At 29.1% G+C, this 27005-nt stretch overlaps 3 protein-coding genes across 6 annotated transcripts; 1 reads left to right on the top strand and 2 right to left on the bottom strand.

Moving 5' to 3' along the window:
* Positions 1 to 768: 768 nt before the first annotated feature.
* LOC111274840 (KH domain-containing protein At4g18375-like) lies at positions 769 to 5848 on the bottom strand. 3 transcript variants are annotated; one of them, XM_089755460.1, is made up of 9 exons: positions 5709 to 5848; positions 4607 to 5223; positions 3545 to 4045; positions 3191 to 3430; positions 2838 to 3104; positions 1985 to 2040; positions 1788 to 1884; positions 1164 to 1323; positions 769 to 1031 (listed from the first exon to the last, which is right to left on the bottom strand). In XM_089755460.1, the coding sequence occupies exons 2-8, from the start codon at positions 5198 to 5200 to the stop codon at positions 1192 to 1194; spliced, it is 1887 nt and encodes a 628-aa protein (XP_089611586.1). In that variant the 5' UTR covers positions 5201 to 5223; positions 5709 to 5848; the 3' UTR covers positions 769 to 1031; positions 1164 to 1191. The 3 variants fall into 3 exon arrangements, 2 of the variants coding, with proteins under 2 accessions (XP_089611586.1, XP_022715519.2); XM_022859784.2 differs by having other exon boundaries at positions 769 to 1323; XR_016334169.1 differs by lacking the exon at positions 769 to 1031 and having other exon boundaries at positions 1188 to 1323; positions 1663 to 1884.
* Positions 5849 to 6217: 369 nt separating this feature from the next.
* On the top strand, positions 6218 to 7867 carry LOC111274203 (uncharacterized). 2 transcript variants are annotated; one of them, XM_022858827.2, is made up of 2 exons: positions 6218 to 6368; positions 7289 to 7867. In XM_022858827.2, exon 2 carries the CDS (start codon positions 7311 to 7313, stop codon positions 7647 to 7649), a length of 339 nt encoding a protein of 112 aa, XP_022714562.1. In that variant the 5' UTR covers positions 6218 to 6368; positions 7289 to 7310; the 3' UTR covers positions 7650 to 7867. The 2 variants fall into 2 exon arrangements, with proteins under 2 accessions (XP_022714562.1, XP_089611587.1); XM_089755461.1 differs by lacking the exon at positions 6218 to 6368 and adding an exon at positions 6577 to 6902.
* A 417-nt stretch (positions 7868 to 8284) lies between these two features.
* On the bottom strand, positions 8285 to 11391 carry DEG5 (DEGP protease 5). Its single transcript, XM_022859785.2, has 8 exons — positions 10865 to 11391; positions 10334 to 10483; positions 10126 to 10188; positions 9904 to 9993; positions 9609 to 9731; positions 9225 to 9312; positions 8802 to 8876; positions 8285 to 8537 (listed from the first exon to the last, which is right to left on the bottom strand). The coding sequence occupies exons 1-8, from the start codon at positions 11114 to 11116 to the stop codon at positions 8431 to 8433; spliced, it is 948 nt and encodes a 315-aa protein (XP_022715520.1). The 5' UTR covers positions 11117 to 11391; the 3' UTR covers positions 8285 to 8430.
* Between the last annotated feature and the right edge of the window lie 15614 nt (positions 11392 to 27005).

Below are 27005 nucleotides of genomic sequence, written 5' to 3' on the forward strand. Positions count from 1 at the left end.
TGATGCTCATGAGCTACATAACTATTAATATCGGTATCTGACACCATAATATAAGGAATTTGCCAACAAAGCATAAAATGCAGTGTGATTCTTTATCCCTAAAGCTCAACTGATTTTCGATTTCAAAAACAAGGTTGATGAAATGTAACCAAGGCATTCTTGGAACTGGAAAGGTGACTTTAGACCATATGCATTTCCTGTTTGCTATGAAAGGTTCCACCAAGGGCATCTATATTCAGGATGCGAAAATTTCTTCATAAGCCACGTCCAAGAGCCAAAAGTAAAATCATGAGATTTCAGTTAACTTGGCAATCCAAGATCCAGGGAAGCAAAAGAGTATGAGTGAATAAGTTAAATGCAATCATTCTCAAGCAGAAAACAGATCCAGATACAGGAGTTATGATGAATTTCTCATCAGACAAGCTGTGAAATTTGCAGCAATAAATGATAATCAAGGTAGCCAGAGAAGCTCAGAAATAAAATATTTCTATAAGATAAAACTGTGTTCGATTTTTGCATTGACTGATTCATCAAGCCAGGAACATTGCACAAGATTCAGAATAGAGAAAAAGGGATGGAGGATGTAATTCACAGAATTGTCAATATTCCATTTATTTCAGGTGGATGATTCCCCTTTTCTTTAGAAATTGCACTACAATCTGACCAGGGAATAGATGGAGGAGGAATAATCATCAAAGTGTCACATTGTACCATCAATAGGAGGATACTCTATTGAGCAGCTGAGAGCAAGAGATGGAAAGATAGACATATAATAAATAAACATACTATGAATTTGCCAATTACGATCACTGAAATATTTCTAGGCTCAAACATTAAATTCAGAGTATAAAAATATTGGAAACAAGGACGTCATACTAAGAAAAGACCCGATATAAAAGTTCCCAAGGAAAGAAAGATCCTAAAAAGTCTAAGATATCGCAGACGGAGAAAAGTTTAAGCAATGAGGATGGAACCTAGCTCCCATGAATGCTAAACCAGCAGCAAATCTTCCAGAATGATCTTGAAAGGCACTGTTATGGAAGAAACACAAAGAGTTCGGTTGAAGAAGACTAGAATGAGAAGCCATCTCCAAACACCAAAACTAAGTGAATGACCTAGAGGAAACATTTGATGGGGAAAATTCTAAGATTTTAACTATTCACCTTCAACTATCAAGAATATCTTTAAGATTTAGGTGGCCATTATAAATGCCTGAATCAAGTTTTCAGCTTCATGCTTCTGCTGTGGAGTGCCAGTTATAAGAGCAACACGTTCCCCTCGTAAGGATTTGGATTCAGAAATTTCAATCATTGCCCCTGATATCTGAAAGAGAAGAGGGCAGTGTCAGAATGCCATTCAATCAAGTATATTCCTAAAATATTGTGGGAGAAAAACATGCCAATGTTTATTTCATGACATGTCCACTGTTAGGACTAACAGGCCAGTGATACCATATTAATTTTCACAAGGACAACTTAATCAAAAAGCATCTGCCTAGAATAATACCATCATAAGCATATGCATAAGCTATGAAGCATAAACTGACTTCATAAAGCAGATCACCTTTCCTGCTTTAATGATATAAAAAGAATACCAGTAATTGACACAAAATATCTCCCACCAACTACATAAGGCATACTAGTTCCAAAAAAAAAAACCTACCAAATGCAATTTTGTAGTTATTCAAATCCCTATCTTCATTCTTCTCAATGTTAGGCTTACTATTTGCTTAATCATCACGGAGAAAATACAAGTTTGGGGGAATGACTGAAAAGTGATAAACCAACCTTCCTTATGTTGGATAAATTGAGCCCTCCTTTGCCAATCACTTTACCAACTGCATTAGCAGGGATCAATATTTCAAGAGTTGAAGATGGAGGCAACCTGTATGAAGACAAAAATGGAAGAACCAGATTCAAATAGAAGGCATAAATATCAGAAGAAAGACCTTACGCACAATTTCTGAAAAGCATGATATACCCACCCTCCATAGAGCTTTGACGAATAAGAGGACATGGACCCATAGTCATTTTCACCCATCTAATAAAGAGGAAGAAAACAAGAAATGTCAAAGAAAGAAAATTAAAACTATGATGAATAAAAACAAATTCTCTATAGCAATTGAAAAAAAAGCAACAAGAAGGTTGCAGCAAAACACAAGGGGGTCAGAAACAGGTTGCCATAACTGAAAACCAAAAATAACTATAAAAAAACTGCCCTGAAATCACATCTCAGCCCAAAGCTACCACAAATTCAATTAAAGGAAAGAGAAGCTGACAGCAGGCACTCAAATGAGACACGAGAAACGGATTTTCATTGCTAAAATGAAAATTCTAATTCATAGCTAACTATTAAATAGAAGTCAAAAACAGCTCCCCCCACCCACACCACAATTAGAAAAAAAAAAAAAAAAAAAAAGGAGAAGCCTTAACAACAAAAAATAAGGAATGCTCAAGTGCTTATATTGAGAGGTAAATCAATCAACAATCATTTAAAACTTCAGCAGATCAATTCAATGACCACAATTATAAACCAGCAATCATATTGTTTCAGGGAAAAAAAAAGACAATGGTGATAACATAAGTTTAAGCAGCTTACTACAGGCATGCCTGAAATAGAATACAAGAAGATTTGAGTTCTGAACAAGTTATACTTAGAAAGTTTATCAACTGTTTATTAAACCTCAGATGATATCAAAAGATGAGGAAGCGGGATCTTCAAAGTAACATGATTAAAAAGATGATGCATACAGATAACACCTATGTTGAGCAGGACATATAAGTAAAAAAAAAAGCATACATATGATGGGCAGTAACAACAATTCCACGATTACATACCGACAAGGTTCCATATCCATAGAGGCTGCTTGAAGACAGCACGCCAAGGCCAGTTCCACTTTCAGCCGTTTGATCAAAAGCCAAAGGAGCAGCTGAAGGAACAGAAGACAAGAGAGATGGCACTGAAAGACTGGTACCAGCTGAGTAGAAAGAATCTGCACCTACAGAAGGGTTATGACCACTGTCCTTTTCTTTCAGAACATCATCTCGGAGCCTTAGAACAATCTGTATAAGTGCATCTCTTACGATACTAGCTTCTCCAGCGAGCTACAAGATGCAGATTTAGCATACAAAACTGTTCAAATAGAAGGAAAATGAAAAGATAAATCTTCAGAGAGAAAGAAAGAAAAAACCTGAATGAGCTCATCATTAGCATTGGCACACTTGGGCTTCTCCCCTTTTGATATACGGACATCTGCTTTAGTTCTCTTCCGAATTTCATTTATAATAGAACCACCTTTTCCAATAACACAACCAATAACTTTAGATGGAACAAGGAGCCTCATAGTCACAGTATCGTCATCTTCATCATTAATCTTCCCTTGAAGCAACAGAACAGCTTCAACAGCCATGGATTTTAAATCATCAGGTGACTGTCAAGTCAAGCCACATTAACACATGAGAAAAGAAAAAAATCTAACTATTTGATGAATTGCAGATAAATTAATACTGGAATCCAGAATAGAGAAATTTAACTAGGGGCATACCTCTGTAGCTATGACAGTGATAATACATTCATCACGATCAGCCTTTGTATCATCAACCTCGATATGAGCACCGCTTGCCTGCCTTATACTTTTAATAGTACCCCCGCCCCTGCCAATGACACGCCCAATCTTGTTAAATGGGCATAGTACTCTGATTATCAACTCTTCAGATCGAGAGGCACCAGCAAAACCAGAAACTACAGGAAGAGCAGATGAATACACAGGCCAGGTACTCCCTGAATCAGCATATCCCTGAAGATCTGGCACATGTGCAGCACCCAATATTGGTGGAACTGATCTAGAATGGGCAATAGGATCTGAATTTGGATATAAGCCACCTGGTGGATAAATAGGGACATCTGATGGGATAATGATGCTTGGGGCTGCAGGAGCTTCTCCCACTGTTGTCTCAAGAGGGATTTCTTCTCTGGGGCTGAACTTGTACATGATTGCAGAAACAGCAAAAAGTGCTTTCTTAACAGCCTCTGGTTCACCAGTTATCTATTCATAGCAGAAAAGAAACACTGAAAACTGATCAATGAAACAAAGAAGATAAATAACAACAAACTGACCTTAAACCACCATGAAGGTAATATCACATATGAATATGAAGGCTTCCCTTTTATATCAAAGCTATTTCAATCAGATTTGAACTTTAATAAATTTAGGATTGGCTCACACAGATAGCTTTGAAATCAGCCTCTACCGGACTTAAAAAAATGATTGAGGCATTAACTGCCACCCTAATAGGGTGAGAAATGATGGTTAAGACGCATATAATGTCAACAGTTGAAGTAGATTCAATTCCTGGTAACAATTGCAACCCGTCTATCACATTAGCTACATTTCTTTTTTAAGTATAGGCATTAGGAAATAAATTGACAAGATCAAATTTGAGTAGCACAACAGTAAAAATCCCCACGATCAATTGTTGCAGAATATAATGTAATCCAATGTTTACACAAGGAGGCATTCAAACACGCCATCAAGAATACCAAAAAGTAAAATATATATATATATATATATATATATATATTTACACTATTTGCAAACAACACAAACCTGAATGAAGTTGTCAAAATCCATGGCACAGGAATGGCTTGGATCACCGGCATCCTTAGCAGTAACTTTAATGTTGCTTCTGGTCTTGCCCCTCAGTTTCTTAATAGTTGCGCCAGCCTTACCAATAATATTTGCAGATTGGCTAGATGGGACAAGAATTTGGCATTCCTCCCTGTACTTATCTGTCCACTTCTTATCAGAATCCCCTGTGACAGTCACAGCATTTGCAATTGCAGCGTGAACTCTAAGAAGAGCATCCTGAGCAGCACATAAAGGTTGTTTGTCATTGAATTCATCATCTACCTCAACTTCTTCCTTCTCCTTCACATAACAATATATTGTTATAACCCTATCCTTTGCACCGGGATATGGATCAACCACCTTAACCTTTGCCCTCGTCTCCTGCCTAATCGAATTTATGACTTTACCACCTTTACCAATGACACTTCCAATCACCCCATCAGGGCAAAGTATTCTATAAACAACCAGTTCATCATTGCTTTTTTCATCTCTATCATTCAATTTTCTCTTCTGATTCCTATTATCCCCATCATGATCTCTTAGGCCTCGAGAGCGCTTGGCACTCTCACCCATTGATTTGGAATTCAATTCAAACGCTGAAACCATAAACTAAGTTTAAGTCCAAAGGCAATCAAATTGAGTTTGAATATAACGCAAGTATAAACAGTTAACAAAATTTAAGCTTTCTTTTCATATCAAAACTATCTGCTTGAGTTCTCCCATTGCTTTTTACAAACTTGAAAAAAAAAAAAAAAAAAAAACTTAAAAACCCATAAAAAAATTGCAAAACTCATAGAAACATTAGTTTAATAAAACACAAAAATACCCAAAACGGAAAAAGAATCGGTTTTTAACCAACCAATATAACAAACTATAATGCATAAAAAAACCTACTTTTAGAGTGATTAAAGTTTGTTCCCATATTAATGTTTTCCATCGAAATACCGAAGGCCAGATAGATATGAAAGACAACAAATAAAGTGTAAAACCCTATAAAAACAAAAGCAAAGGCAAAGGATAGAAGCGAAAAGAGGAGATTCGAAGGAAAATCCAGTTTGAGGAATGAAGTGAGAAAGCATACCAGAGAGATAGATCCAAATAATGGGACAAGAAAAACCCTTTGACGCTGAAAAAAGAAAACCCAGAAAGGGGATAGATAGAAACAGGGAAATAGAGAGCCCTAATCTGCTGTGCCCCTTTAGGCGAGGTTTCCTTCGATTCGCAGTTAACAAGAATTTCCTCGTAAATTTCTATCTTGTCAGGTAGGATTTTTTTTTTTTTTAATGTTTTTCACCGCCAAGGAACGGTTTTCTGATGTATTGGTCCTTTTTCTCATTTATAAAAGAAAAATCTGCCAATCCAGTGGGCCGGGCTTGGATCAGTTAATTCAAATCCTGAAATCTATAAAGCTAAATTCTTAATTTTTTAGTTGATTCTTTGCGAAATATAGCTACGGATCTTTTCTATGCTAGTGATAATTATGCACTTACGGATATAAACACATAAATATGTCGAATACTCTGTTTTTAATAAATTTAAAGCGTAGAATCAAGCCCATTTTTTTTGGGCCGAAGTAACCCATGGCAATTGGTGCAAAACCATCAGTCAAAAACCCAAAATCTCTGTCGGTTCTCTCTGTCCATTCTCATCTTATCTTTCCTTCTCTTTGTCTGAAACAACCCCAAACAAATCATACAAATTGAAAGATTCAATTATTGTTCTCTCATCTTTTCCGCCTTTTGTAAGTTACTGCTTCCTTTTTCCTTTTGTTCATTTATTTACATTCTTTATTTTTTAATTTAGCAAGTAATTCTTTTTTTTTTTTTATCTTTATCTGTACCTTTAAATTTTTTTCCCTTTTTCTGTTACTGTTTTTTTTTTGTTTCCTCTTCCTTGATTTTCTTTTTATGCTGTGCTTGCTGGTTTCGTTTATTGGTTTCAATGTTTTTTACTTTGGTTATTATTGGGTGCTGTTTTTTCTTTGTGGTTGTGGGTTCGGTTATTATTAATTGATAAATCATTAAAAATCATCTTTTTCTTTGAGGTTTTCGTTAATTTTATGAAGTGGGTTTTTGAATATTTTCATAAATTTCATTGCATTCCTGTCAAATTCAAAGTTTGCAGCAATGTTTGCTCAACTTCCTGAATTGGAAAATGTATGCAATTTAGCACTCTGATGATAACTATGTGTCTTTCAAGAATTTCCCTTTCCTCTGTCTCTTGAATAATCTTTACTCTTCCAAAAATCTTGCATAGGTGGCTTATGGAGTATAAGGTATCCATTATGTTCTCTACCATAGAGTTTTTACTAATTTCATATTTGTTCCGACTAAAACTGATTCATCATTTGACAGTTTCATTTGTTCCATTGTTAAAATCCACCCTCTCCTCGTGCTCTTGTCATCGTCATAGTCATTAGTTCTTTCGAAGAATACGAGGATTTTCATTTATCAATATATGCTGTTTATGGTCCTCTTCTTCTAGTAATTTATATTGCCTCGTTGGTGTTTGGTTGATCTTTGTTCTGCTGAAAAGATATGAACGATAAATAGTTATATCTGATGAAAGGGTGCTTTCAGCCATTATCTTGATAATGCATTTGCCTGTCTTTTGAAACAAGTTAATAACTTGGATTCATTTCCTTTTATTTGTACCAAACAGTTAATTATTCAAGTGCACTGGCATGGAAGAAGAAGTAGGGGAATCCTTGATTCAATTGGGAAGCTCAGATGGTTCTAACTCAAGCAGCTCTGATCCAGTAACTCGGGTGAGGAAGCTGCTGTTTCGCCGTATGCTGGTGGGGATCAAAGACGGCAGGTTTTTCTTGGGCACCTTCCACTGCATTGACAAGCAAGGAAATATCATTCTCCAAGATTCAATTGAGTATCGTAGCACCCGACGTTCCTCTCCATCTCCTATGGAGCAACGATGCCTTGGTCTGATTCTCATCCCTTTCTCTTGTCGAATCTCCTGTCATGTGGATTGCTCCGTAGAGGAACAATTGTCACTGCTGAAGGTTTAAGAAATGAGTCTCTCTGTCTCCATAAAATCTGTTTGAAAGAAAACAGTTTTCCCTGATTTGTAATTATCCTATTATTGTTTTCCTGGAGGAGTGATTGTAATTGCTTTGTTATGAGCAATAGAAGGGATTATGATTGGTGCGCTATAGTCTATAGGGTTTAGATGGTTATTGCTTGAATACTGGTATTAGTTTCAATATGACCTTTATTTTACCTCTGACTGCCGCTGTCACCTATGAATCCAGTTTCATGCACCTTTATTGTCAGACAAACAAGACAATATCTGGGTATTTTAATGAAAGCTTTAAGGCCAGCATGTGCTATTAATGTTTGTGTCTATAAAAAATCTTAAGATTGATTCTGCGTTTGGTTTATTTACCCCCAATACTCTCTGACTGTTGATCAAGGTCTCATCATGCTCAGCCATCAGCCAACACCCTGAACATATCACTACATTAGTTGTAAACCTAGCACTAGCTAATGGCAAGAACTACCAAATCCTAGTTTCCAATTATTAACACTACCATAGAATTTCGACCATAGTCCATAATAAGAGAATAAAGATATTATCATGATGTCAGCATTCATCACTATTCTTCATGAAAATTATAGGTCATCAAATCAACTCTCTAATTCCTTGAAACAAAGTATCGCTGATATATATTCTTGATGATCTCCATAGATATGTAGGGCATACATCAATTCACAATCACCTTTTTCAATCCAAATTATTATCAAACTTGTATTACTTTAAGTGTTTGTTTCCGGAAGATAAAAATTTGATCAAAACCTGTCACTATATGGTGTTCCATATACAATAAGGTAAGGTACAGTTCGCACGACAGTGTCAATTGGTATTGCAAAGTTCACACCAGAGGAAGCTCCTGTCCCTGCAAGATAGTATGAAACCAAAAGCATATTTTGAAAATTTTAGTATTGAATAAACCATTTTCTTTGCAAAAAAAGAAAAATCAAGACATTTCATCATTCTTTTTCATACCACTTCTGTGAAACAAAGACTACTTACATAATTATCTAAAGCCTAATTGTTCTAGAGCATTTTTAAAAATCATGATACCTTGGATTTTATATTTCAAGACTCAAATTGCCTGCTCCATTGGTACCAAGTGAAACAAAAAGAAGCACCTCCTTACCTTTTCGAGTGAAAGTTGCTGTATTAACTCCGATGACATGACCATAGGAATCGATCAATGGCCCACCCGAATTGCCTGCACAGATGTAAATCACAGCTGAAAAAAATTAATGACGTCTATAATTTTCTTCAGGAAAAGGATAATAAACCAAATGAATTGAAGCAAAGTTGGTAAGAATCAAACAGATTAAAGACAGTTTTGGGCAATTTATTTTGTTTTTGTAAAATATAGACCACTGTGCCTGTGTAGTTGATCACCACTCCTTACTAATGCATTAACAAAAGTTTGGTTGATTTGGTAGCCCATATCCAACATCAAAGAAGATTCGATCACAAAATAGGTATCAAACTTCGGCTAAATCAAGAGTAAAATGCTGTGTGAGTGTAAGCAAGATAACATTATCAATAGAAACTAAGATATTACCGGCATTAATAGCAGCATCTGTTTGAATTGCTCCTCGAATAGCCCTTCCATTTGGGGAAGGTATCTCTCTGCCCAATCCACTAACTACCTGCACTATTTGAATAAATCAGCAGAAAATAATCACATTTCTGACTCTTCATTCAATACTGTTGCTTTTTGGTAAGCCATCTTCTGTTCCCTGCAAAGGAACGGGACTCAAGAATCTTTTTTCTTATATTCTCACGATAAGAAACAAGTTAAACCCCCTTTTAAAATTACATTGAAAGAACCACCAGAAAGGTCTTAGTTGACAACCAGATCTTGTAGTAGGGGATCAATGAATAGAGTTAAGGGTTTTTGTTTGGAGAAAACAGTTCAAAAGCTAATGTGTTATTAAAAAGTTACCCCTGTCGTTAGGGTGTTCTCGTATCCAAAGGGATTCCCAATGGCAAAACAGCTCTGCCCCACACGTAAATCACGAGAAGTGCCAAGCACAACAGGTTTTAGTTCATAGCCCTCAACATCAACCTGCGGATGAAATTATATTAAAGCATTTCCCAACACTTTTTCATACAAAAAAATCATAACATAATTCAACATTAGTAAACTAGGGTTGACAGAATTAAGCACTCTCAGACCTCAGCATTTATTATTTAGTAGCCTTAACAGCCAAGATATAGCATTCCAACTAATTAACTACCTTTAAAACAGCTAAATCATAAGCTGGATCAATACCAACAATTTTCCCTTCTTTGTAAAAGCTAGTTCCTCTAGCATCAACTAAAAACACCTGAAAAAATAGGCATCAAATTATACAACAGCCATAATACTTGGCAAATGTACAATGCAGTTCATGCCTTGGCAGAATATGAGAAGTGCAATATAACAACAAATTAGAGGATAACTAGTAAAGAGACCACACCTTACATCGTTGTAACCCACTTTGATCCGTAGCCAATTTATCTACAACATGGTAATTAGTAACCTGTTACAGATTCAGCAATCTATAAACCCAAAGGAACATCAGCAAAATCATTAAAGAGAGAGAGAGAGAAATCAGAAGATAGAAACCATGTAAATATTGTACTATTACAAACTTGATGTTAAAAAGAAAGGAGGGGAATGCCCACAATGTGACCAAACTTATCCCAAATGAAGCCTGAACCTGTCCCTTCAACTTTTGCGTCTTCTTCCTCAGCAAGTCTGTCTTCCTTGGATGAGCTCTTAGGGATTTTAGCTAACTCAAGGTCTTTAATAAATACAACCGATGGTGAAGTTTCCTGCAAGAATTCCAATTAATAAAACTAGAGTAGAATCAAATGAGAAAGGATGACTGACCAAAATGTAGTTCATTTTAAAACCGAATTGAACTGCATTTGACCATTTCTTCAAGTTGCTAGGTAAGATAACCTAAACTAGCTACATAATTAATATAACAGATAATTCCACAATAATAAAGGTTTTGCAATCATCATATCAAACACAGAGCATCAAATTCAAGAACAAATCTCTGACAAATGATAAGAGCAGTGCTCCAAAATCAATTGTAACAAAATTTTTGTGCCTTGAATAGACTTATTAGAAGCTACATGTGTCAGTAAATTAGCAAAGATATACAACTAATTACAATCAGTAGGAAAAGGAAAAATACATGTGGATACCTGAAAGAGACGAATAATTATATCTTCTTCTTGATCAAGTTCGTCTTCTTGTCGTTGCAGGGCAATGGCAGAATATAAAGAAGAGACGGGATTAGAAAAGTGGAGCAAAGAAGCCATTGCAACAGTTGAACCTGAGACAATGGCTCTTCTCCTTGTAATAACAAAACTCTTATATGAAGATTCTGATGAAGAAGAAGTAATTGTAGTTGGCAATGGAGATGGCATCGTGGGCAGAGAAGCTAACACCGCCATGTTATTACAGGCTTCCTTAAACGTTAAAACTGAAAAACTGTTTCTATTGTTATCTGCTTTTAGGGATAAGGTTTGCTTACGGTGCAGTCGTTTCAGACAGTTTCGGAGTTGGCCTACTTTGGCAACTGGATAGATTCATGCTGGATTTTCGATGGTGAAAAATATTGATCAAGTGCGCAGATTCGAAGCCTAGTTTGACCCAATTATGAACTCTGGCGGGAATGGGCTGCCTGGTTTAGTCTTCAAAAGCCAACACCCATCTGTCAAGACTTAAGAGTACGTGTCAAAGTCCATTCAAACCCAAGCACTATAGCTGGCCGATGCTTGCCCACTTCTAATTAGTGTCAAACCTTGCCATGCTATGCTACAAACAAGTGTTATATGGATAAGAAATATTAATATAGATTTAATAACCAACTAGTTTTAAACCCATGCGTATGCACGGATATATATTTATATATCAATAAGTTTTATATAAATATAAATTTTTTAAAATGATAATATAAGCTATAAAGTTTATAAACAACTAATAACTTAGATAATCATTTTTATTTAAATTTATATATTTTAATATAATAACATAAATTAATTACATATTGAATATACTTATAAATTATCATCAGTTCTAAAGAAAACTCAAACTATAATTTATTAAATCCAAATAATCTCTAAATAAAAGATAATAATATTTTCGATTTCAAGAAATTAAAAATTCATCTTTAAAATCAATCTCATATGCAAATTTTTTTCATGGGAGATTTTTCTATAAGTTGTTGTTGAAGCAAAGATACAGCAATTGTTTTTCTAGTATTTCTTGTTATATTTGAAGCATGTGTCATTTTACTTTATGAACCGATAGATTTCACATATAGAGATGAAGAAATATATAAAGCAGCAATATATAATTTGACAACAGTTGAGTTATAATATAAACTATATATCTTTATAACAAACATAATCATTATAATAAGTTTATATTTATCTCTTTCAATAATTTTTTACATTCAAGCTTAAGATCATAATCATACACCTTATTCATTATAAATTTGGTACTACTTATCTCAAGATTATACTTGATTACTCTCGTCTTGAACACACAAATTTTATCTTAAAAATCTTCAAATGTCTCTTGAATTTTATAATCTCTATTTTTCTAAATCATAAGTATAAATATATTATTCAATTAATTTGAATATTAAATAATATTAAAATAATTTTTAACTCAATACCTTAATAGATATTTCATAAAGATCGTTAATATCTCTATTAATTAAATCCTTAGCTTTTGTATTGAACTGTACGAACATCACTCTTTTAGAATTATCATAGACCTCAATATTCAATTTGTATTTATAAAAAATGTAAAATTTTACAATTATAAATATAATATAATAATTTAAAATACTTTTATTATCATTATTGAATAATAATTTTTTTATGTATTAAATAAAAAAATATAAATACAAATTACCTTAGAGTTGGATTAGGGAATCAACCTTGCAAGAATAATATTGAAATTTTTCATCAATTTCATATAGTTTCTTGTTACACCCAAATGATATATAATACCAACCAAAAATGATATCAACTTTTATGATATTGACTCTACTGATGAAAGATTTTTCTTGTATATACCCAATTATCTTTAAATTAATCATCAACAAAAAAATATTAAAAAAAAGAAATCTAATATCATAGTTAAAGAAATATAAAATATAAATATAAAAAGAGAATAACCTACAAGCGGCACATATCAAAGTGAAAATTAGAAAGAAAATTGAAGTAGAGTTGAGTAGTAATTAAAAGATATAAAATTAGTGAAATGTGTTTAAAGATACATTATGCTTAACCTAGAGCTACTTATACAAAATGTGAGTTATAAGTTAATTAATAAGATAATTTTAAATTATGAAAGTTAATATTAAAATAATAAAAATTATGAGTGAATAATGGTCTAACAATAGAAAGTTGATTGATATTGAAATATTTTATTCCTCCATTAATATTTAGAGATCTTTTAATTTAAAACAATAAAACAAATTAATTTTATTGTATCTAATAACGGCAATAAAATAAATTAAATTTTAGTTAAATCAACGTGCATTAATATCTAGATTTTAAAATTATATAACATTACAAATAAAATCAAATGAAATCCAAGTGTATTAATATTTTATCAAATGAAATCAAACATGTATTAGTATTTTACCAAATGAAATCATATTTAATGAAATATAAATCTATCAATCAAACATAAATTAATAAAATATTTTATTTCATTAATTTAATTATAGGGAATTAATTTGATATATTTGCTTTCTATATTTACACATGAAATATATCAATTACTCAAATAGATACTACATTTAATCAAATATAAATGTATCAAATAATTGATTAGAGAATCAATTATTTTATAATTGTAATTGTAGTATTTATTAAATTATTAATTAATTATATATTGATTGATTTAATTTGTCAAATTAAAAAATTTTTAAAATTTTAATGCTTTTAATATGAATTGAATTGAGAGTGATTTAAATTCAATAATAAAAATATAAATATAGTCAATTAATTAGATAATTTTAAATTATGAAAGTTAATATTGAAATAATAAAAATGGTGAGTGAATAATGATCTAACAATGGCAAATTAATTGATATTGAAATATTTTATTCTACTATTAATATTTAGAGATCCCTTAATTTAGAATAATAAAAAAATTAAATATATTGTATTTAATAATGACAATAAAATAAAATAAATTTTAATTAAATCAACGTGCATTAACATTAAATAATAAAATTATAAAATGTTACAAATGAAAACAAATGAAATCAACATGGATTAATATTTTATCAAATGATATCAAATGAAATCATTTTTAATGAAATATAAATATATCGATCAAATATAAATTCATAAAATATTTTATTCCATTAATTTAATTATGAAGAATTAATTTGATAAATTTGCTTTATATATTTAAATACATCATGAAATACATCAATTACTTAAATGTATATTATATTTAATTAAATATAAATGTATCAAATAATTAATTAGAGAATCAACTATTTTATAATTGTAATTATAGTATTTATTAATTTATTAATTATATATTGATTGATTTAATTTGTCAAATTAAGAAATTTTTAAAATTTTAGTACTTTTAATATAAATTGAATTGAGAGTGATTTAAAATTAATAATAAAAATATAAATATAATTAATTTAATTTATTAAATAATTTTTAAATTAAAAATTTATTAAATAAATTAAAATACATTTATTAAATGTCATGTGATTATTTTTAAAATCATTCATATGTCAACATTTTAAACCGTCTATATATAATTTTTTTTTTATTTTTGTCAAAAGTTTTAGTTTTTTATATTTATAGAAGATATGTGATAACATTTATATGGATTATAACTACCTGTAGAATTATAAGACTCACTCAAATTCCCTCTTTCGTTTTACATGTGTTAATCAGCACCAATTGACAAGTGGTCCCAAATGTAAAAAGTTTCAAGAAAATAATCATTATGTTTGTTCATGCATGGGCATGGCTGCCTGGAGCTTTGCATGTCTTCACTTTATATGCTTCACTTTTGGTCTTGCCAGCAGCCTCATTTTTTCGCCATCTCTTCTCTTCACCAATTGGCCGTTCCATTTGATTGATCAAAAAGCAAAATGACAGGTTCCAAATGAGGATACTTTGCTTTGTTTTTTCTTATCAAGAAAAGTTTAAAAGAATGAAAGATTATTTTATTTTTAAGATCAAGATAAAATATTAATTTATAAGAAAATTTATAAATTTATAATTTTTTTTTTAATTTTACAAATTATTTATTAATAAAAGATCATAAAAATTTAAATTTAAATATTTTATATTCAGATCTTAAATTTTAACTATTTACGTCAATTCCTATTGACGATACTATGTATTTTCTTTCTTACCAAGATTAAGTACGTGTGAAGTGGGAAATAAATTACCAATAAAAATCCATCGCTGCGAAGAAAAATCGTGAATAACAAGTAAACCCTGGTCGTGGCAAATTGCGTGTGAGATTACAATTGTACCGCTTCAAAATGACGGCAGTGCTGGTTGACTTGCACACCTTTTGAGGCCCTGATTACCGCCAGCTCTAGCTAACTTTCGACTTTCGGTGTATGTAGACATATTAGAGATTATTTCGTTTGAGGAAATTAAGCAACTAAGATGGGTAATTCATGAGATTTTGATATATGAAAGTGAAGCATTGATTTTGTTCATTTCTTATTCAATAAGAATTAATTAGTTGACATGAGCCACATATTAGGTACCGAAATCCAATCATTTTCCGTACTTCTTCTAGATATTTCTTTGTATTTCACGTTGCCATAAGGTCAAGTTCGATGAATTTAGAAATATGAGAATTAAAATATTTTTTATATATACGAAATTCAAACATATAAAACATTTTTATTTGAAGTTAAATTTGATTAATTAATCTATTTATTTTTTTATAAAAAATATATGAAAATAAGTTTTTTTAACCCATACAATGTACGAAATTTTTTATTAAATTTTTTATAATTTTAAATTTATTTTTAATTATTTATCTAATATATAATCATATATTTATAAATATTAAGTTACAATTAAATGATAATTTATACATAATATATTATAAATGATATTGTTCATATAAAAGAAGTTTAAAATTTGTAAATTTTCAAGAATTATAAAAATATTTTTTTCATTAAAAAATATTTTTTTCAATTTATTTGCTAAATATTAAAAATTTTGCTACCGCTTTATTCTTGTTTGATAAAAATATTAAAAATTAATATTTAAATAGTTAAAATTAATAATTATTTTTATCATAATGTTGATTAGGTGACTTATATATATATTTGATTGAACAATAAATCACAGTTATTAATTTTGTTATAATCATTTACTTTTTATTAGTTCTTATTTTTGACATACTTCAAGTAATTATTACACAAATATATTGGGCTAACAATCATTTCTATATTTGTCAACAAAATAAAGTTATTTTTTAGATAAAAGGGAAACAATAATTCTTTATGTTATGCTTAAAAACATTTTTTGAAATATTTTTTATTTTTAATCATTTTTTAACATAATTTATTGTATTTTTTATGAGCTAAATATGATAGTGATCATCATTCTTCTCATATCATCCATTGTAGATAAATAAATTCAATAAAAAAAGTATAGCAAAATGAAATAAAGAATATAAATTTACATATTAATTTGTCAAGATTAAATATATGCAACAATAAAAGAAAATATATTAATAAATTAATAGATAATAAAAACATTGAAGAAATGAATAAAATAAAAATATATATAATATAAAAAGTTAATTATAATCAATCTAAGTAAAATTAAAAAAAGTTATGGACTAAAGAGAAACAAATAAATTAATCATATATATAATATAAAAATATTTGAATTATAACATAAATAAAACATTATATTTGTTTTCAAAGCAAAAACATATTGTTATCTAACTTTTTTATCAACATTCAAATGTCTCATATTTTTATATAAAGATGTAAGCTTTTATTATTTTAAAAATACTTGATTTCTAGTCAATAATTTATTAACTTATCTAAAAGTATTAAATTTAAATAATCTATTAAATAATTTTTAAATTTTGATAGATTTTGATTTGAATTTATATAATTATCTAAAAATATTAAATTAAATAATTTATTAAATAGAATTATTTGACAAAAAATAAAATTTTATTAAGTATATATATTTGGAACTGTCATTAAATTAAAAAAGAAAAGATAAATTATAATTTAATATATTTGAATTCAAATCTTATGTAAAAATTTTAATCTTAGATAGATATTGATTTCAATTTAAATAATTATCCAAAATATTCAATTTAAATAATTTATTAAAAAATTTTATTTGATAAATAAAATAATATAAATATTATTCTATGTATCAATAGAAAAATTATCCACCTAGGCATCCACATAAATATTTTTTATCATATAACCTTGTATGTTGGAATATAATATATATATATATATATATATATTAGATTTTATATTTGAACATTTGATGTAATAATAAATAAATATTTTTTGTTAAAACTTTTAAAATAAATAAATTTAAATTATTCTAAAGTTTAAGTTAGAATACAAGTTATTATTGAAAAATTAACACACACGCACCCACACACAAAATAACAAGTTTAAATCAAGAATAAGAATATATAAATATATTTGTTTCGATCAAACTCAAAATTGCCTACTTTAAATCCAATTCATTAACAAATAAATATTTACAACTGTGAAATTTTTGGAATGAGAAAAGTTACCAAAAATTCATTACTCAAAACTTAACCCAAAATTCCATTATACTATTTTAATAACCTACTCACTTAGTTATTCTCTTAGTGTCTAACTATCTAAGGTTACCAAACTAAAACAAAAACATTTTATTTTAAAAGATGAAACTCCTTATACTTTTACTAAATTCTTGATGTGGGATACAAGACAAACTCAAACTCATTTAACTTTCAATATAGTATTACATGATTCAAAGCAAATCCCAATAAATTCTTCATTAACTTGAATCTCTAAACACTTTAATAGTATCTGTAAAACTGACACGCTTGCCTTTCTTCTTTTCTTTCATCACATGAATCATAGCAACTAAGCTTCTATCAAGCATGTACAAGTGATTTTTGACTTTATTCCCTTATAGAATCATACTATCATTTTTATACACTCTTAATGAATCATTACTCCCATAATATGTATAACTTTAAAAAGCTAACTCACCCAAATCAATCATATTGTAGCTACAACTCGGTACATACCTTACATAACGAAGCATTCTAACAACACCATTGTGAGATCTAAGGCAAATATTTCCAATGCCTTGATCTGCACATTTTCGTTGTTAACAACTATAATATCTCCATATTTTTCATTCTTATCCAACTTCACAAAATAACTCCTATCATTGCAAACATGAACTGTAGCAACAGAATCTAAAACTTAACCTTTATCACTTTTTAAAGTCTAAGTCTTATCCATATAAATCGTTAAAATGACATCATCATCATCAGATATGATAGTAGCAATATTACTCTTTTCTTCATCTAATTTTTTTTTAATCATTCACCTTTTTGAAAGTAGTCATATCTCTTCTCAACTTTTTTCAGTGCACTTGGATATATATCCCTTTTCACCACAATAATAACATTCTATATCACTGTAATCTCTGTTTCTTAACTTTGATCATTCTCTTGATTCATCGATCATCTTTTGAGTCCTCTCTCAATCAAAATCTTTTATAACTAGTGTACTCCCCCAGGTGATAAGTTTTGTGCTCTCATAAATCTTTCATTTTCACATAATAGGGCAATCATATCATCCAACTTCAAAGTAGACTTACATACCAACAAAGTCTGAACTAAATATCTATAAGACTTGGACAAAGATGATAGCAAAATTAAAACATTTTCTTTATCTTTTAACTCATTAACAGAAATTGCTAGCAATTAAGAAATCAATCTATTAAACTCATTAAAGTGATTATGAAAACTCATGCCTTTTTTCATATTTAAAGAATATAAATCCATTTTCAAATATAATCTGTTAGTTAACAACTTCGAAGCATAGATATCCTCAAGCTTATTCTATAAACTCTTTGGAGTACTTTTAGTCAACACATTATACTTTTTTTCTGATGCTAGTGGCAATATAATAGTACTAACAATTTTTTTTTGAATTCTATTTCAATTACCATTAGACATTCTTTCAGGCTTATTGCTTTCTAATGCCTTATCCAACCTTTGTTATACTAATAAATATTGAATCGTACTTTGTTATAATATAAAATTACTCTTTCTATTAAATAATAAAATCTCAAACCTAGGTATGGGCATACTAGACATACATTTTTCAGATATTTTAAAATACTTACTTCACGATATCTTAGGCCTGCCTCTTTTTATTACGAACCTAGCTCTGATACCATTTGTTAAAGATCACCACAGCTCTGGTATCATTTATTAAAAAATTAACATACACACACAGCACCCACACACAAAATAATAAGTTCAAATCAAGAATAAGAACACACAAATATATTTGTTTTGATTTAACTTAAAATGACCTACTTCAAACACAATCCACTAACAAAACTTAATCCACTAACAAATAAATCTTTACAATTGTGAGACTTCTGGAATGAAAAAATTTACCAAAAATTTTTTACTCAAAACTTAATCCAAAACTCAATTATACCATTTTAGTAACCAATTCACTTAACTATTTTTTTGGTGTTTAACTATTTGAGGTTACTAAACTAAAATCAAATCATTTTATTTATAAAGGTGAAACCCTTTATACTTTTACTAAACTTTCAATATGAAATACAAAACAAACTCAAACTCACTTAACTTTTAACGTGGTATTATGAGATTCAAGACAAATTTCAATAGTTATCTCTCTTATTATATAATCTAAGATAAATTTGAATATAAATGCACTTGCATTGGAATAAGTCTTTTTTTTAATTATTGAATTAAAATTAAATTCATATTTAATTTGAAGCAAATTAATATTTTTAATTTTAATCATTTTAATTTAAAAAATAAAATATAAAGCTTTCACTAATATAAATAAATCTCTTATCGTATTACTAAAATTCAAACCTAAAATCACCTATTTTTTTTCACTTACATGAACTTACCAATTGAGGCTATCTACAGAGATTAAGAAAGAAATATTGCTTCACAAAACCAACAACAATGAGACTATCAGCCATGAACATTCGTGCTGAAATATTATTGAAGTGAAAAAAAATGCTATCGTAATTGCGGTGGAGATTTCACTCCAAATCTTTTAGGCGACAACGAGGATACAAGAGGCAAATGCTCATTCACTAGACTTTTTTAATCTCTAGATGTCACGATGGTAATTAATGAGATAATTGGTTTCTTAAATTTTACTTGTAGACCATTCCCAGAGTGCCTCCACAGTTGTCGTAATGATTTTGAGACCGCTAAACGTAAATGAGTTTTAAAAATCGAAGTAAATGGGAGAGTCGCCACTAATATTTGTTAGGGTGTGATTGGCTACCCAAAAGTTTATCTTTTTAATAAAACTATAAAAACGGGTTTAAAGTTTATAAAAAAAAATAGAGTTCGGTCTACAAAAAATCAGATTGGGTCCGAGAGTCGGTTACGTATGGAGAAAGATTAGCACCCCCACAACGCTCATAAATTGGTACCATTTAATTACATGCTATTTTCGGTATTTGATAAAAATGGTTTTAATTTAAAATTTAACATTAATTTTCTTCATTTGGAAAAATAAAATTTTGCTAAAATTTTTATTTAGAAATATTGAGAGAATCTTTAAGTTAAAGAATTATCTTAAAATTCTTCAACATCTAGGCAGAACTTAAAATAACTCTTTTCGCTTAAGATTTAACACAATAATCCTTAAAATGAAATAACAATCTTTATAGAAAATAATTGTTAGTGACTCTCCAACATCTAGGCAGAGTACCAAGAATTATTTCTTTCAGAATGTTATTTTTATTTTATTTTATGATATCATAAATTTTTTTTTAAAAGTATTATTCTTTTTTATTATAAAATATTTTATCATCGAACAGTAAATTAAAGAGAGAATAATGCAGACAATTATCGATGATAACATGCTAACGTATGTATGCTAATGAATGTCATGTAAAATAAAATGCAATTTAAGAGTTGAATTCTTAAATATAATGAGACCACCCCGACTCTTCAACATCTAGGCAGAGCTTAGGTATGACTGTTTATATTTAAGATCCTAATTTTTTATTATATTTTTTATTTATTAATCTTATTATTAATGTGAATTAAAAACTCGTGTGAAAAACTTAATGAAATGGAGTTTTCTAAATACCCCATCATTTAGGCAGCATTCGAGAACAAATCATTTTATGTGAGATTTTCACACGTATCTTTAAAGTTTTGAAATGGATTTAGGGTAAAATTTTAAGGTTTAAGTTTAGGGTTTGGGGTTTAATTAAAACGCGAACATCTTTAAAAATTCTCATCATCTAGGTAGACTTTCGGAGCAAGTTTAATTTTTTATAATTTTTGAAAACTAATTAAAATTTCTTATATTTTTTTATGAAAAATTATTAATAATAATTTTTCAACATTTAGGCGAAATTATTTGTTTGAAAAAATATTTTTTATTCTCTCCAACATCTAAGTAGGGAAAATAAAAAGCTTATTCCATTATTATTACTATTTAAATTTTAATATATATATTTTAGTTATTATCTTATATTATTTTTAGTTTATTATTATTAATAATAATTAAATATTTATCATAATAAATTTAAACATTTATCATGCATAAAATATAAAATAACAAAAATAATAATATATAAAAAAGTTTAAAAAAAAAATTTTTTTTACCTGAACTGAACCGGTCAACGTTGGTCTGGGTAGGGGTGTAAATGATACATTAGTACTCGCAAGCTACTCGGGTTCGATTCGAAAAAAACTCAAATTCGGTTCGATTATTGTCGAGTCGAGCTCGAGTAGCTCGACTTATCGATCGAATCGAATTCGAGTATTATTATATCTGACTCGAGTAGCTCGCGAGCCTAATCGAGCTTTTATATTTAAATATATTTTTATTATTTTAATTAATAAAATATTTCGAATCCGAGTTCGAGTTCGAGCATGAATAATCAAATTCTTGTCGAGTATACGAATCGAGCTTATTTTTACATATTAATCGAGCTTAATCGAGCGAGCTCGAGTAGCTCGAATTCGATCACGAATCGAGCTCGAGCTTGAAAAATAAAACTCGATCGAACTCGAGCCGAGTATCGAGCCCCGAATTGTGAGTTGAGCTCAAGCTCGAGCTTCTCACTACTCGGCTCGGCTCGTTTACAGCCCTAGGTCTGGGCCGGTCTGACTGGTTCGACGGTTTGATCGACGGTTCGGGCAATCAGCGGTTCAGACCGGTTCACTGGCAGTTCGCCTGAACCGATTCAAGGTTGGTTGAAGCAGGTCGTCGGGTCGGGTTACGTTGATCTCGGGTCGAGTTCGGTCCACGCGCGGATCCTATACGCTTTGAACGGCGTTATTTTGGTCTTATGCTCAAAACGACGTCGTTTTGTCTTTATGTTTTCTATAAAAGTTAGATTTTTTTTGCCTCAGTTTATTTCATTCACAGAAAAAAAAAGGTTTTGGGGTTCTCTGGCTTCGTCGGAATCCGACGTCGGATGCTGCGTCGATCGTCGTGCCGGTCACCGTCGACGATAGTTACCGGTGATCGAAAATGATCAGAGTCACCAAAATTTTCTCTCAACGTCCTCTTTCCAGATTCGACTTCAATTTGACCTGAAAGTGCTTTGACCGTCGTGAATCGACCTTCGAAGTTTTTGATCTCTCTTTTTTTTCTTTTTTTTTGACGGCTTAAACTGATGATTTCTCCTTCTTGTTTCAGGCGACTGTAGCGCTGAGGTTCCTCCCTGCGGGGAGGACTGTGTTGTTTTTTTTGTTTCTATTTTCTTTGGTTAGATCTGTTTGGGTATTTGGGGGAATGAGTTTTTTTTGTCTGAGAGATTTTTGGTAGTGAAACGTGTTTCTACTATTATAGTGAGGGGATCTGAGAGTTTTCAGTTAGATCTGAAATAAGAGAGAATCGAGTGTTTTATATGATTGAAACGGTGATTGCGTGTGTTAATGGAGTGAAGGGACTAGACGAGAAGGTGTTATGATGGCTAGGATGGTGGCAGGCGTGGGTGGCCAGCGATGCCGTGCACGACAGTCGCTGGCACCAACCATTTCCTGTTTGTTTCTTCTTCCGTTAGATTTTCTGTTTGTTTTCTTTCTTTTTTTTTTAATTTTTGATTTAAAATTTTAATTTTTTTAATTATAAAAATATAGACCGAATAAAAACCGATGTCTACAAATATTGCTTTACAAAACCGACAGCAATGAGACTATCAGCCGTGAACATCCGTGCCGAAAGATTATTGAAGTGAAGCAAAAATGCTATCGTAATTGTGGTGGAGATTTCACTTCAAATCTTTGAGGCGACAACGAGGATACAGGAGGCAAATCCTCAGTCACTAGACTTTTCTAAGCTCTAGCCGTCACCATGGCAATTAATGAGATAATCGGTTTCTTAAATTTTACTTGTAGACCATTCCCAGAGTGCCTCCACAGCTGACAGTGTTTTCGCTTGATCCTTCTTTAAGACATGGAAATCAGATGGATGATTTTGCTTTTTCTTTTTTAGGATTTTGGTACATCATATTTAGGGTGCTTATAACAATGTTTCTTCTTCCTAAATTCACAATAGAGCTATTTTACCTTTATATTAAATAATTTGAATTAAGTTTTTAATACTTCTTTCGTATCATATATAGTATTTAATTCTGATTGTACATAAAGTTTAAAAAAATGTTAAAATTAATTTTGAGTCCCATTGATTATAAATTTTTTTAATAAAATTATTTTTTATTAGAAAAATAAAAAATAAATTATTCTAATTATATTTGTTTATGAGCTAAACAACTCACTTGATTTATGGGTCGGACTCGACATAAATCGAATTTTAAATATGATTTTTTTCATTCAAGTTTATTTTAATTAAATTAAATTATTATTTAATTAATAAATTTTGAACCTTATGAATTTAATGGTCAAATCAAACCCTAAGTTTGGTTTTTTGATTTCTAATCACATCAAATCCGACTAGATCAAAACAAGTCTAGTTAAATATTTATGGTACTAGAAATTTCCAATGACACATACAGGCAAAAGGAAGCTGATATTTTCATCCAAGATTATGCATCCAGGAAGTAATATCAATTAGAGGCTATAAGCTTGAGGAAGAAAGAAATAAGAAGAATCTCTATAGCTACCTACTTTTTAGAATTTATAATAATATTTATGTTGTTTACATTGCATCAAGGAAAATTCCAAATCTATTGAGAATCGTATCATGAAATCAATGTCAAACGGAAATGAATGTTCGAAAAAAAAAATCATCATTAAACACTATTTAATGATGATTTTTTTTTAAAGGAAGGGGCCAAAAATCTAAAGTACTTTGTGCATCTTTTGAGCTTTCGTTTTCTTAGTACAAAGACACCGAGTGTTTCAACATTAATTCTTGGATCTTACTGTGATTTGGAATAAATATTAAAATTGATTAAGCCATTCCTATTGATTTTTCTGTTGTAGTGTAGGGGTGGAAATGGCCTGGCAAATACGTTTCTCAATTATTTGATGTAAAAGATCTTAATTCTTCAAATACATATGGATGTCAAATCAAAGGGCTAACTTTAAGTTAGCTTTTGAAAAAATAAAACCCTACTAATATTTTTGAGAAATTGGCCGGCTGCATGTTCTTCGTATAAGACAATTATTTCTCTATTTTCATTTCAGAATAACTTTAATTCCTGTCAAAAGCAGGTTGGCACTTTCACTGCTTGCCAATTTATATTTTATAGTGCATGTGGGAAATGACCGTGGGAAGGGTTGGCCTGCTGGGGGAGTTGAAAAGCTTTATTTGTACAAAGGTGGATTTGGACTTGGAATTATCAACTGCGAGTTTTAAAGTATTGAAATTTAAGAGTTTATACAACAACTTTTAAGGTAAAAGAAATTATCAAATACATTATATTGAAGTTTTTAGATTTTATAAGTAGAATTAAAAAAATAATATATATCTTTTAAGATATATTTAAAAAATAAAAAATAATTAAAAATAAATATGCAATATGTGTCTTTTTTTAATACTGTTTGTGAAATTAAAAATTTACACAAATAGAATATCAAATATTAACCCATATTTAAAATCTTGAATTAATTTCAAATGATCAAATCCGAAATTCATCCAAATAAAAAATTTCACATTCTAGCTAACACAAGGAAAACGACTTATTTCGGGCATTTGATGCAAAAGGCTGGACAAGATTTGAGTTAATTAATAGGACGGGAGCAAAGATAGGGATGAATAAAAATTAAAAAAAAAATAGAATCGTTATTACCTTCATAACCACTAAAAAATGTGGATTATATTATTTTTTTAATCAATGGTTATAAATCATGTAAAAAACAAAAAAAAAAATTATATTTGATACATAGAGATGTTCATGGGTTAGAATTTAGAAATATAAGCATTAAAATATTATATATATATATATATATAGAATTCAAACATAGAAAATATTTTATTTGAAGTTTAATTTGATTAATTAATCTAATCACATTTTAAAAGGTAATATCTTTAAGTTGTAGTTTTTTTTTTTTTTATAAAAAATATATGAAAATTTTATATTTGAACATTTAATGTAATAATAGATAAATATTTTTTGTTAAAACTTTTGAAATAAAAAAATTTAAATTATTCCAAAGTTTAAGTTAGAATACAAATTATCTCTCTTATTATAGAATCTAAGATAAATTTGAGTATAAATCCATTTGCATTGGTATAAGTTTTACACTTTTTTTAATTATTGAATTAAAATTAAATTTATAATTAATTTTAATTAAATTGATGTTTTTAATTTTAATTATTTTAATTTAAAAATAAAAATATAAAGTTTTCACTAATATAAATAAATCTCTCCTCGTGTTACTAAATTCAAACCTAAAATCACTTAATTTTTTTCACTTGGATAAACTTACCAATTGAGGCGATCTATAGAGATTAAGAGAGAAATATTGCTTCAGAAAACCGACAGCAATGAGACAATCAGCCATGAACATTCGTGCTGAAATATTACTGAAGTGAAGAACAAATGCTATCCTACTTGTGGTGGAGATTGCAGTCCAAATCTTTTAGGCGACAACCAGAATACACGAGGCAAATCCTCATTCACTAGACTTTTCTAGGCTCTAGCCATCACCATGGTAATTAATGAGATAATCGGTTTCTTAAATTTTACTTGGAGACATAGTTTTTAAAATCGGACGAGACTGTCGATTCAATACGATGAATTCGATGAATCGATATTGAAATCGATTTAATTATTAATTTTATAATTAAATTATTTTAAATCATTATAAATTGATAATTTATATAATTAATTAATTAATTTTTTAATCAAATTGATTTAATATTAATTAATAATTTTAAATAAAATAAAAAAATTTCAAATATTTAAAATAATTTAATTAAATCGTTATATTACTATTTCGTTTAAATAAGTCCTTTATTTTTATTTTTTATTATCATAGCTCTTGCAACTTTATATTAATAATATGAAAGCATATTTTGAGATATGTGAATAATGATATTGTAAAAAAAATTTATACATGTATAAAAATAAACAATTTAAAAAAATGATCTAACAAAAAAATTAATTAATTAATACCATAATTAAAAATAATTATAAAAATAATAATATATAAAATTAATAAAAAATAAAATGTTAATACAAATTATTAATTATTTGACCATGATTGAAAATAATTAATAAAAGAAAATGTATATATGTAAAATTAATAAAAAAATCTACATTCATATAAAATATATAAAAATGATTTAACTTCCTTTTTATTAATTTTATATATAGATATTTCTTTTTTATTACATAAAGATTAATTATTATATATTAATAAATAATATTTATATTTAATAAATATAAATAATAATTATTTATTATATTATTAAAATATAAATATTATTTCTAAATATTAAAATATAAAATATGATTTTAATAAAATGTTAAGTAATTTCATTTTTAACTAGTAATTAATTATTTATGAATTTTATATTTTAAAATTTACAGTTTATGATATATTTTAAAATTTATAGTTTTATGATTGAATTATTAAACTATAATTTTAGTTAAAAGTTTAAAT

The sequence above is a fragment of the Durio zibethinus genome, chromosome 26 (assembly GCF_047325235.1).
Source record: "Durio zibethinus cultivar Kanyao isolate XHJ-2024 chromosome 26, ASM4732523v1, whole genome shotgun sequence".
NCBI lineage: Eukaryota > Viridiplantae > Streptophyta > Magnoliopsida > Malvales > Malvaceae > Durio > Durio zibethinus.

Bases quoted from the DNA above. Each gene is read 5' to 3' on its own strand.
- DEG5 (XM_022859785.2), bottom strand. From the start codon at position 11,116: ATGGCGGTGTTAGCTTCTCTGCCCACGATGCCATCTCCATTGCCAACT. The intron at 9,994-10,125 runs GTGTGGTCTCTT...CTATTTTTTCAG, and splicing joins GTGGGTTACAACGATGTAAG to GTGTTTTTAGTTGATGCTAG. The intron at 8,538-8,801 runs GTAAGGAGGTGC...ACTATCTTGCAG, and splicing joins AGCAACTTTCACTCGAAAAG to GGACAGGAGCTTCCTCTGGT.
- LOC111274840 (XM_089755460.1), bottom strand. From the start codon at position 5,200: ATGGGTGAGAGTGCCAAGCGCTCTCGAGGCCTAAGAGATCATGATGGG. The intron at 3,105-3,190 runs GTTTTTTCTTTC...TGCATCTTGTAG, and splicing joins CTAATGATGAGCTCATTCAG to CTCGCTGGAGAAGCTAGTAT. The intron at 1,885-1,984 runs GTGGGTATATCA...GTCTTCATACAG, and splicing joins TCGTCAAAGCTCTATGGAGG to GTTGCCTCCATCTTCAACTC.
- LOC111274203 (XM_022858827.2), top strand. From the start codon at position 7,311: ATGGAAGAAGAAGTAGGGGAATCCTTGATTCAATTGGGAAGCTCAGAT.